The following is a 13,365-nucleotide window of genomic DNA, read 5'->3' as shown; positions in this document are numbered from 1 at the left end:
CAATATCGGTGCATAGTCTTTTTTTTAGAAATATTATATTTTAGCCTTCCCTGTACGTATATTTGCATCTTCAGTAGATGTAACTAATCTGCGGATCCCGAATTTACCCGAATTTTATCATGAACTTAATTTTAAAGTAAATATTATAATACAACAGAATTCTCTTCAAAATTTAATTAAAAAGGAGGAGGGAAGAAAGAAAGTGCCATTCTACATTTTATCAAGTACTTACCACACTGAGTATTATGAAAAATATCGCATAAAAATGAATATATTATATTATAATATTGTTATAATAAATATATTAAAATGAATTATTAAATGTTAAATAAGGACAAATACTCACGAATGTTGTGAGTGTAAATTGCACCACAGCCTTATAAGGACTTCCAACTTCGTGGGATTACAATGCAAAAGCATTTTTCTCGTGTAAGTTCTACATTTTATTTGCAAAAGTTCTCTTATACAGAAAGTTCGTATGTACAGCTTCTAAGTTCCGAAAAATTTTTCCGGAAATCGTCTACGATGCTTGAGCATATAAAAGGAAAAAATGATAGAATGGTAACGATGACTTTATACTATAAACATTAAGTATAGAAAGTTATACGACAACTCTGTGTTATCTTATCGTTTTATCGAAAAACATTAATTATGTCATTAATATTAATTATCGTACGATTATACAGAAAAGTGGACGGATTTTTGACTAACGTTCTTTGCTTTCGACACGACATAAACATATACTTCTCTTGCATATTTATATATATGTATATATATCTCTTAATAATTATTTCTTCTCCTCGCATTCTTTTTCATTTAATAATTTACATTCGCAATTAGAATCAAAATATTGATCTAAAATTCTAATCTAAGAATTTTAGATCAATATTTTATTAAACGGAACACGCTCGACGGCTCGTGTATTCAAATCACTTCTCATAATTCCTTTCTGGCTGATAAAGCAGCAGGACTTCTCGTCTTGGACTTAAAAGCGGACGACAAGAATGAACGATAAAAAGGCCGGTCTGCGTAAAATATTGACTAGCCTAGCTACTCGAGCTCCTTAACTCTCGATCTGCGTCTACTCCGAGACATGCGCATGAGTTAAAATTATTATACTCCTACAAGGCCAGCAGAGACCTTTACACTTACTAGTACACTTTTTTAACAGCGGTTAAGCCGTTGTACATATTGCAGATAGTTTAACGGAAAAAATTCTTTGACGCGCAAATTATAACTAGGAGCTGTAAAAATATACTGCCCTGATTATGTATTACATATGATGCGCATGTCGCAGTCTGTCCTCCTCACCCGTCTTAGACCGTCAGTGTTTTCGCACGCTTTTATTACGCAGACAATACAAAGTTCTAAATCTGGACGTAAAACGTCTTAAAAACGACTGAAAAGCGGTTTTTAAAGAATTTTTTCGACGTCTAAAAAAATGTCGCATCGAAATATTTAAGCTCTGCTTTGTGTGATATATAGGATTTCTCTCACTTAATTTATTCTCATAGGTCCAAATTCGTATTATAATTGTCTCAATTTTAGACTCCTGTTTGGATATGTATAAATTGAATCGGTCATTTCAAAAACTCTATATAAATAAAAGAATTTAATTTTTAGAGAACTAAAAAAAGTTCTGTAGGTTTTACAACTGTAGTATTAAAAATAATTAAAGATATGTAAAATATGTCTTATTATTTCAATAAGTGAATAGAATATATGTCACTTTTAAAACTTATTTCCAAAAAGATAATTAATTTCGAAGATATTGACTCATGATGTTTCTGAAGTAAATGAACGTATTTTGTACTTATATATAACGAGCCTTTTAATTAGAAAATTTTGTAAATGTAATAACAAACTTCTTCAAAAAAATGTTATAAAATAAGATTGCAGTCTAAAAACATATTTATTGTTGACAAATAGGGGAGACCGAGGTCAGTAAACTATGGGTATAAGTAGAACAATCGAAGCTACATTAAAAACAAAATACACGAGACACGCGTAAACATGTCTGAGCATGCAACAGATTGAGGCTGCCACTCAGTCTGCTATTACATCTCGTTATTCCGGAATATGCAATAGAGAGACTAAGCCTTAAGCCATAAGAAATAGACGAATCATAATCTATTATTCTTCTCAAATTCGACTATAATTGGTCAATTTCTTATAACTTAAGGCTTAAACCACCTATTGCAGATCCGGACTAACAGACACATTTATCGTAGAAGTAACGCTATAAAAAAATTTTATACCTAAGTAAATATTTTTATTCTTAAAATTTTTGTTTTACAATCGTATTGTCTGAGATATTTGATTTCTATTTAGATAGTAAGTGTTTAGATAGTAAGTTCTTACTTAATAAAGTCCAAGTTTTTTTGTTTATGTGTCTTTTTGTTATTTGTATATTTGTAAAAAATGAACAGATGGGAGGATAGTAGACTAACCATGGGACTGTATGACTCATTTAGTGACGACTCTTAGTAGGGTAGAGGTTAGTAGACTCATTTTACAGTTTCGAATTTTTACAGACGAAATTAGAGACTTATCGAAAAAATGAATTCTACATTATTATACAGTTATTACATTTCAGTTATTACTATCTAATAATATTTTAATAAACTGATAACTAATATGAAAAAAAAAACATTTTTCTAATGCATTCCATCTGATTCAACTAGCCCTGGAACCGGGATAACTTGACTTGATAATTGTAAGATTATTAAAATAAAAGATTAATGTATTTTAAGCTACATCTTTGGCTACATATTAATAAAACTTTTATAAAAATATATTTTAAATACAAACATTCACTTCGCAGAGTGGAACACTTCTTTTTGCAAAATTTGTTCGTTTCATTCAAAAACACGAATGAATCTTATTTTCGAGATTGAACATGAAGGAATTAAATTTATAACATTTCCCACTGAGATAAATATTTTTAAAGAAATAAAATTTTGAGTAAGTACTACAAAAGTCATTACTAAATGAGCCATAGTTCGATGCTGTAGTTAGTTTACTATCCCCTTCCATTCATTTTTTAAAAACATTAACAATACATGATAACAAAGACACATAAACAAAAAAAAAATCTGTTGGACTTTATTAAGTAAGAACTACACTTACTATCTAAATATAAATCAAATATCTCAGACAATCATATACAATTGTAAAACAAAAACTTTAAGAATAAAAATATTTACTTAGATGTACTATTTTTTAAAATTATAGCGTAACTTCTATTCTATAGATGTTCGCAACGAGATTACAGCAGAGTGAGCGACAGTCATGTTTACGCGTGCTTCGCGTGTTTTGTTTTTAATGTAGCCTCGATTATTCTACTTACCTCTATAGTCTACTTACTCCGGTCTCCCCTATTTACTCAAAATTTTGTTTCTTTAATGAGATTTACCTCAGTGGTAATCATTATAAGTTAGTTCCCTCATGTCCAATCTCGAAAATTAGGCCCATTCAACGTGAATTTTGCAAAAAGAAGCATTGTTCTGCCCTACAAAGCAGACTTGATATCTACGAAAAAAATTCTCAATGTAATTTTTAAAGAAAATTATATCTATAAATATTTCTTCCAATTCTGAATTCCCTACAGTACAAAAAATTTAAATTTTAATAAATATTTATTTAATAAAAATATGGTACTTAATATAAATTAAAAATTTTTGTATCAAATAAATATATGTATACATTTAACAAATATTTAGTTACAGTTTACTATTATTAAACAAATATTTATTAAAATTTAATAAATTTTTTCAGTGTAATATTTCAGAAATGATCGATTCAATTATAAATTTCGCTCGCGTTTCGTTTTATGATTATAAAAGACACCTTCGCCACTTAACTTTAAAACGTTGTAGCACTACCGACATGTACGGTTCGTGCGATCACATCGTGGCATGTTCATAGGGAATCGTGATAACGAAGAGCCGTTATCACATGCAAAAAGTAGGCCCAACGAAGCCGCCGCTGAGAGCGTCGGATTATACAATTAGCAGGTCCTCCTTCTGGTGAGGGCCATCCGGTAGCCTCTGATTAAATACACGGATATTGTAGCAGAGGTAACCCAACCCTTCCATGATCGGCCGTACGATTGCCTGCGTCACCGCCGCCAAGAAATTTCGCGTCGCCGCGCATGTGATCTTCCACACGCGCAGACACGGTGCGAGACACCATATATGCTGCAAGGAACAACATAGAAGAATATATGGATCGCGAGTTGAATAAGACGAGCTATCGTTGAAATTCAAAAGAACGAAAAACGTTTCGGATCTTTCCTCAACTATTTCACATCTTGAAAAAAACAAAAAATAGAAAAATCTTCTTAAATAGATTTTAATAAAATTAGAATTAAATATAAATATAAAGGAGTATAGGAAGGAGTATAGTCACGTTGTTTTAAACGAAAGTCAATATATTTAAAATTATCATATAATAACGTAGATGTTTCGGTCAAGATTTAACCATCATCAGTAGAAATATCAAGATGTCACAAAAGGAAATACATAGAATTAAAACAATAATCGCTAGTCCAAAAAAATGATAAGACAACTTTCGCTTATGGTACGAGTTAACAGAGTAAATTAAGGTTCAAGAAAATGACATTAAATAATATTCAATCGCTTATGAAAACTGTTTAAACGTCTACGTTATTATATGATAATTTTAAATATATTGACTCTCGTTTAAAACATCTAGCATCGTGGCTGTATGCTCCTTTTTATTTATATTTTGTATTTTTAAGCCACCTTCAGTTTAAATTTTAAAATTAAATCTTAACTAACTGTAATTAATTCTTTTTAAAGCGTTAAGAGATTGCGTACATCTTTTAAGGGAAGTTCTTTCCTTCTTAGTAAATATTTTGCATACTTTCGTAAATATGCAATAAATTAAATTAAATTAAATCTCTACGATAAAATCATTCATGTAAAAAATAAATATATTAATATTAAAATTATTAAGTTATATTAAAATTCAAATTAAAAATGATTGATACGTTCATAATCATTCATGTTTCGATCTTGGATCAATCCCGCCGCAACGCGAAGCGTGACGTATTCCGCTCGCGGTGTGCAGTGATACATGTGGGAAACTCGCGAGATCGATCGCGGTGAAAATCAAAAGAAACGGACGCACGCGAGGGGGTGGGTTATCGACTCACCTGAAACGCGAGGCAGGCGAACGTGAAGCCCAACAGCAGGGCGAGCAGAGGCGCAATGAGGACGGAGAGAAGCACGTAACAGCATCCTCTGGAGAGCCGGAAACAGTGGCCGCTGAGTCGCCAAGCACATTCGGGACTCCGGATCCCTTCCGGCTCGCCAATCACGTCATCCCACATCACCTGCGTAACGACGTTTACGCCCGCGTAAAATGTAACGATCATAATAATAATATCGGTCGCGCTTCGATCGTGCCATTAAACTCGGTAAGTGATGACATTCCATGGATCGATCAAAGTGTACACTGTTAGAAATGTAACTACGAATTTCCTTTAGATGTAATGACGCTCATGGTTATGAACGAAATTAAAAGTAATGAATGATTTAAATGAAAATTAAGTTATAATAGTTATTTAAATGTAGTTACTTGAATGTGTACATTAAATTTATGAAATGTATATTTCATAAAATTTTATAAAATGTATATTAAATTTTATAAATTTTCGTAAAAAATACATTTCATTTAAATTTCATGTACATGTATACAAATATACTTTTCATATATTATAAACACATTAAATGCATAATGGGTCATGAAATTAAGTTCAAATTGTGTAACTTAAAAGTATATCAATTTCATAAAATTTTGATCAGTGTATGAGCGATGGCCGCGTTAGTCAGCTTAAAGTCCCATTACTCTATGTTGACCTTCAATTATTTTCGCGGAAACGTGCATCATAGCTTTCAGCTTAGTTCAATGGAAAAGAAACTCGACAATTCAGAAAATTAGAAATTGAAGATGAGAGAAAATTCGAAAGCGATTAACCTTCAATGATTATGTAACAAAGATAGAGATTGCAGGACATAATTCTGAGAAAAAAGTACTTTGTGACTATACAGCGTAAATAATAATAATAATTAGAAGCATTTTTATAATTATTTTATTACAATCTTATTAATAACAATTATACGTATTTATAATTCGATGTACAATCACAAACATTTTTTTCTGAACATTCTTACAGCATAGATCTTTAAGGGACATCCTGAGAACGTCCATATGTTCTCTGAACGTTTCCAGACCCTCTCTCGGTTAATGTGCTATGTAGTAAGTGTATCATTTGAATTTGCGATACGTGCGCAGAAAGAAAAGTTTCGCTAAAGTCCAAAAATTTAACTAAGATAAAATTCTAAAATTAATTTTGTTAGATTAAAAGGTCAAAATTTTTTCTAGCATTGTTTTATTTGACCGTTCTATGTAATTATTTTAATGATTCAATAAAATTCTCTTCTTGTATTTAGCAAAATTTTTAGATACTTTAACAAAACTATTCCATGTAAGTTGGTGCGTGCTTTATATGGGATGAAGGACATTTATCGTAAGATTAAAGGACAAAAGTGACTTCAAAAACATTCATTTTCGATCAAAAAAAAAAAAAAAAATGCCACTTGCATTAATTATTCAGTGATGTGCAAAATTTTGCAAAGACAAGTACGAGTGCAGATTCATCAATCGTGAAGAGAGGCGGCTGCAGACGGATGCATCTTACCTGAAGATGTTGATTCAAGCTGTTTGGGTCCCGATCCTCGAGCTCTCCGGAGTCTCCGGCGCTCTCGCCCGCCGCGGAGGACTCCGGCTTCTCCATCCCTGGAATACGAATACTCGGGCATTTGGGCATGCCGCAGCGGAAGCTGTTGCGGAATCTCGCCAGCATAGTTAGCCGCGGAGAATCGCTCGTCATACGCTTCTTTATTATCCCAATCCGGGAGACTTCACGACTTTCACGCGCCGCCGATTCGTGGCGGCAGACGAGGACGAGGAACGGCTTTTCCTGCCACGCGCCGCGTCACCATCGCGAAAATGACGACTATCGCGAGGGATACGTACCCCGGGTACACGTATCCATAAGCCATCGATTATTCCCGTTAAATAATAAATTCGCGCGCTACACTGGCTGCGACGAACTAGCGGAATTGCCCGCCCCCGATCGAGAGAAAAGGAGGATTGCGAGGACAAAGGATTGCGATCAAAGGTGCGCGATCGCGACGCGCCTTCCACGATCTCGCGAAATGTAGAGGTGGATCTGGGGAGGAACGTATTTACGTATAGCGTACCCTTCTGTAATCGTTGAATATCGATTTGAAACGCAACTTTCTATTCCCCTCGCGTCTTAACTTAAACTGTTGCACTCGGATTCTATAGCGAGACTATGGCGAGGTCGCGATTTTTTTATATATATTTTTTTATATATCCGCACGTGGCGTCGCGACATTCTCCTCCGGGATCGTCGGTGCCATTCCGGCGATTTTTTTCAATCAATTTTCGACATGTTTTTCTTCTCGCAAATAAATTCTTGTTAGGGCATAAAAATTTTATAAATGTACATTTATTGCTAATATAAACTTTTTAAATTTAAAAAATGGAAAAATAAAATTAAGTAGTTCCAGAAAGCAAAATAAATAAACGAGTATAAAAAAATCCAAATTAATAACGTACACTGAGAAAAAAATAGCCTAAATTAAAATAAATATTTATTTGAATATTGCCTAACTAATATTTACTTACAATAAATAAATATTTACTTGATAAAAGAAATGTTTTTGTAATTTGATAAATAAATATATTTATATATTTATTTATCAATATATTTACAAATAAATATATTTATGTATTTAATAAATATTTAGTTGGTACTATTCAAATAAATATTTATCGAAATTTAGGATTATTTTTATTTTTTCTCAGCGTGTGCTTAATGCAATTATTTACTCTTATTTTATTACTTTTAATTAGTTTTAATTATTATTAAAAAAGTAACTCTCTATGAATTGTATAAATTTACAAAGGTTTCGTATTTTTTTATCTAAACAATATAGACATGCCATAAGGATGTATTATAAATATTTTTTAACAAAATGAAAAAATTAGGAAAAAATTACAAATTTTTTTCTGTATTGTATTTGAAAATAATACAAAAAATTAGCTGCAATTTAAAATTTAAATAAAAAATTATTGTAACAAGAAGTAAAGTAAGTGATTCTAAAAAATAATTGATATAAAATTTTCATTTAAATTATAGAATTGTATTGATAAATATAAATGATTTTAAATGTAAATTGATCTTATTGAATAAAATATTGAATATATTGAATATAAATATTGATCTTATTTTATAATAATATGTCTTATGTATAATATTCACTTTTAGTATAAACTTCCAATTCCAGTCACTTTTCACAGAAACGATACACCTGATACATACTTAATCTTTTATGGAACAAAATCATGACAAGAAAGAGAGCAAACTATTTTATGTTTCCAAAGTATATAAATTTCCAACTCAAGTTACTTTTTTACAGACTATACTATCCTTAACCTTTTACAAAAGGACAGGAAGGGGAGAGCAAATTGCTTTATGTTTTCTCCACTTTATGTTTTCTTTCTTCGAAGAAAGAAAGATATCGCGGATGTTTTATCACAACGATAGAAAGAAAAAAAATGATTATCCGGAGGACTTGCAAAAATTCACGCGGATTAGACAGAGTATTACAGAGTATAAAAGCGAAGGTCTAGACAGAAAACCGATGTAGACGAGAAATTATGCGGCATTGCGACTTTGTCCTACTTCCTTTAGAAAAGTCGCAGATCATATCTATCCCCCGTTTCCCTTTTCCATCCCTCGGTCTGTGCTTTATGTTTCGCGCGATTATCGACTCGTGAAAAATTTCGTCTACCAGAAACGAGAAACCAAAGTTTCCGGACCGATTCTTCCTAGTCGCGGGACCTTTGCCATCCAGGTTTTAGTTAACGCAAAACTTGGTCGAGGAGAAACCCACGCAATTCTCAACTAATTAATAATAAATGCCACTATTACACATGACGCGCCGCAATGTGTCCAACAAAGACACAAAGTAGAGCTCGGCCGATCGAATTACCTGCTTCGCGTCATCAATTATTTCCGTGATTCTATTCCGACTCGCTTATTCCCCATTTTTAATCGTAGCAGTCTCGATATTACGACAGAAAAAAGGAACATTACGAATCAAGGTATCCAGGTCTTTTATTTTTCCTTCTCGTCCTACTTCCGGAAACATCGTTTCCATTTCCCCACCAGAGGTGATCTCCATACCGCGAGGGATGATCTACCCTTTCAAGAGATTAAGATGTGACGGCACGCAATGCGGATTTGGGAGATCTAAGAACACGGATCTAAGATTGGACCCTTCCGAGGAGTCCGGAAGGGACCGCTCGAGGAGACGGTATACTCACTCGGTTCACCGTTCGCCACCCTGGAGCCCCTTATTTTGCCGGTTGATCGCGAAATGCTGGAAGGAATCCTTATTGCCTGATTGCGGTTGACACGGCGCGTCGCCTCACTTTTACAATAGAATAGTATTCGTGGTACACCTGGGCTCTACACGGGTATAAGCAGGCAGGGGAATATTCCGGGGAATTGTAAGGAAGAGAGAAGTGGACAGCGGTCAGCGCGACTGCGCATTGTCAAGGATTTCAACCCCTTGTGGTCCGACGGCCGCGGCAGGTTGGTGTTTGTTGATGTAATCTGGAGTGCAATCACCCCGACGATGAAAGTGAATGGCCCGCGCGGCCGACGTAATTTCGACGATGCCATAAAAATAGTCTTGAAATAACATATCAAAATAACTGAAAATAATATAACAACATAGAGACAAGAATTGAAGCACAATATTTTACGGCAGTTATTTTAAAAAATACTAAATATTAGTAAAATAAGGAAAATTAAGTAATTTGAGGAAAATTAATTAACTATTAGTTTAAAACGAGAATTTTATGTTAATAAAAATTTCACTTTTTATAAATTTATAATAAACAAAAGAGGATTGATAGTTTTGTTCGTTATAAATTCAAATCAAAGATTGCATGGAAAAAATGTTTTCTTCGATTTATTATCGATATTAGAGCGCGGTAATTAACATGACGTAATTGCTATTTCTTATTATCGTTGATTATAAATAATGTGTGCTAATTTATCAAAGTATAACATTTACAATTTCCATCTGTAGTTAATAGATGGAGTTAGTAGTATGTAAGTTGAAATTAACTCGCAGCTTTACCAACAGATCTAAAACGGTCGTTTAAAAATATCTATTTTATAAGAATTTATAAATTTATAAAAATTTTTAAAAATTTATAAAAATTTATAAAAGAGAATTTAGAAAAATTCCTCATTTTGTTGTCAACAAACATTATATTTTTTATTCATTTTTTCTATTACGTCATATTTTAAGTAATATTCTGTAAATAATCAAATATAAAAAAGATAGAAAATGACAGACATTTATCAAGTATGACATTTTATCAAAATTTAGATTAATTTTATTTAAATTTAATTTCTTTTACAATCAATTATCGTAATATGTATGTAATTTCAAAAGTTTCCAGTCCAAGAACAAAAAGGTGTTAGAATAAAATAAGCATTTTTAATTTTCAATTAAACATTACACTTTATTCGAATAACTTTTTTTAGAATAATAAATAAATTTTTCTCTATTATTAAAAATGTTTTAAACTTTTGTCCTTAAAATTTTTTATATAATAAAAACTTAAAAATAAAAAATATTTGTTTTAAATCAAAATCTGATGAGCGTAAAAAAATTTATCAGTTATGAAAAAAATGATTTTTGCAGTTAAATCATTTAAATGCAAATGTTATAAAAGAAAACAATTATTTTTATTTTTCAGTATATAGTTAACCTTTATTTCAATAAATTTTTCAGAATAAATTAATTTCTTTACCACTGCAATTTAAAATATTCTGAAGATTTTGTTCTTAAGGTATTTCACTTAAAAATAAAAAATCAAAGTCTAACGTACATGGAAAAAATTTATCAATAGAGAAGGAGTAATTTCTACAGTGTTCAACCATTTTAAAAACAAAAATTCAAAATTTTTATTAGTAGAAAAATTAATTCACCTAAAACATTTATTGATTATAATGAAAGATAAAAATAATTGCATTTTATCTTTTTCTTTATCATCTTTGGACTGAAAACTTTTAAATCTTACAGCATAAGTACTTTTTGTGTTGTTATCGCGGTAAAAAAGATTAGTAAGACTCGCCACGATTTTTGACACGAGACACGCGACTCACCGTCGAATCTGACGGGGGATCGTCGAGAATCGACGCGAACAATGCGGGATGGCAGCTTAATCTGTGGATGATGGACGGGAAAACGCATGAATGGAGGCTGACGTCTCTGGGATATCGCGGATATGGACATTCCGGCGCTTAAATCGAGTCTGGAACCCAGAGTTGCGTAAGCACGACAGTCACGACAAGCGTTCCGTCACGAACCATAACGGTGCGCACTTTTGTCGCTTGTATAGGTGAAAAAGTGTCATACAATCACCTCGTCCTCTCGTGATTCCCGTCGGGAATTGCAAGAACGAGAATTCACGGCTGGCACAGCCGCACCTCGGCTCTCCTGTTTGTAATTCATCTTACAATCTCATTCAGCGATCTGTTCGAGAGTTCTGTTAGTCTCCAAATCTTGTTGAGGTTTTCACTGTCTTTCCAATTTTCCAAATTTATTCAAACGTTTCATATAATTATATAAGGTGATAAAATAAAATAATCATTTTTATTTTTCAACAGAATTAACTTTTAATGTAATATGAAATCTTTAGAATAAATAATTAATTTATTGCAGCTGAGTCACGGGTGATTCTGTTAAACGCGTCGCATGAAAATCCGTGACTTCTATTCAAAGTATTGTATTTTCACGTATAATTTATTATATTATTATTATTATTATTTCATTATGTTTAATATTAATTATGTTAAAGATCTGGATTTATAATTTATCATATTATTTTTGTTACTATTTTATTGTTTTATATTAATTATGTTCAAGATCTTGGCTTATAATTTACCATTTATTATTTTTGTTACTATTTTATTGTTTTATTTAATCTAGGCTTATAATTTATTATATTTATTATTATTTTATTGTGTTATATGAATTATATTAAAAATCTAGGCTTATAAGTAGCATTGTTGAAGGCCTCATCTCTTAAAATGCTATTCTCTATCACATTTTCTTCAGCTTCAACAAAGATAATACAAGATATAAAATTTCAAGATATAAAATGCGCTTATTTATTTCTGATTCAATACTAACGCAGTTAATGTAAAGTAAATTATATGTTAAATGCACGTTTATCAATGAAAGTGAAGTATAAATACAAATCAATATCTTTAAAAAAAAAAACAAACAAAGATTTCCATATTTAACAGATGGCCAAAGATATTCGAGAATTATAAACGATCGTTTGACTCGGAAAGGTCATCGTGCTGCTCAATTCTAAGAATTATTCAGCTTCTTTTCTTCTCTCACATGCATATGTAAATAGAGAACTAAAAATAGAAGGTATGATAAAAGACTGAAGAAAGATTTCGAGATAGAGGCTCGAGTTTGTTACCACCCTTCTTGGAAGACCACGAAATTCCCATTTTCTTACGTCATCCCTACAGCCGCTGAGTCACGCCATTCTATCGTACCCCATGAGGCATCGTAAACATTCGCCACCCTCGTGTTCGCGACTACAGGGTAAAATCGCATATTCAGCATAGCGTTCGAAAGGTATGCTTTTGGAATCGTATTCCCTGAACAGCGTTCGAGTGGTATGGTTTTGGAATCGTGTTTCTCGAAGAGAGAATTCGAGGGTACATGCTTTTGAAATCGTATTTCTTGAACAGCGTTCGAGAGGGTATGCTTTTGGAACGTCAAGTATACAAAAATGTTATCGGAGAGATTTCATCCAATCGAAAGCAGAGAATAAATTCCCAAAAAATGGAGAGAAAAAATTTTCGGCATTTCATTATTAGAATTAAAATCAATTAATCTTTTTTTTTTCAAAAGAAAATTACATTCTGAAAATTAAGATTGATTAGCTTCTTTATTCACAGATTAATTCTCTCTCGAATAAATTTTGAAAAGTTCACGGAAAGAAATTTTACTGAAATATCTAAAACTTTAAATACACTGAGAAAAAAATATAGTTAATTTTAATAAATATTTAGTTCAATACTGCCAATTAAACATTTACTCACAGTAAATAAATATTTGTTCAATAAAAAAAATGATTGTTAAATCAAATTAACATTTCTTGTATCAAATAGATATATCTTTATATTTAGTTGGTAGT

The 13,365-nt window shown here is 31.8% G+C and overlaps 1 protein-coding gene across 1 annotated transcript; it reads right to left on the bottom strand.

The window, feature by feature from the left end:
- Positions 1–4,001: 4,001 nt before the first annotated feature.
- On the bottom strand, positions 4,002–6,919 carry LOC105623631 (caveolin-3-like). The gene is made up of 3 exons (XM_012205017.1): positions 6,728–6,919; positions 5,180–5,359; positions 4,002–4,199 (listed from the first exon to the last, which is right to left on the bottom strand). Exons 1-3 carry the CDS (start codon positions 6,917–6,919, stop codon positions 4,002–4,004), a joined length of 570 nt encoding a protein of 189 aa, XP_012060407.1.
- Between the last annotated feature and the right edge of the window lie 6,446 nt (positions 6,920–13,365).

Source organism: Atta cephalotes (assembly GCF_000143395.1).
Source record: "Atta cephalotes unplaced genomic scaffold scaffold00061, whole genome shotgun sequence".
Classification (NCBI taxonomy): Eukaryota; Metazoa; Arthropoda; class Insecta; order Hymenoptera; family Formicidae; genus Atta; species Atta cephalotes.
Note: the sequence above shows the minus strand (reverse complement) of the source record. Positions and strands in the feature narration are given on the sequence as shown.

What these genes read in the sequence shown, in the direction of transcription:
- LOC105623631 (XM_012205017.1), bottom strand. Translation starts at nt 6,919, where the DNA reads ATGACGAGCGATTCTCCGCGGCTAACTATGCTGGCGAGATTCCGCAAC. An exon ending in GCTTGAATCAACATCTTCAG is followed by an intron (nt 5,360 to 6,727) that starts GTAAGATGCATC and finishes GTCGTTACGCAG; the next exon opens with GTGATGTGGGATGACGTGAT. An exon ending in TCGCCTGCCTCGCGTTTCAG is followed by an intron (nt 4,200 to 5,179) that starts GTGAGTCGATAA and finishes TGTTCCTTGCAG; the next exon opens with CATATATGGTGTCTCGCACC.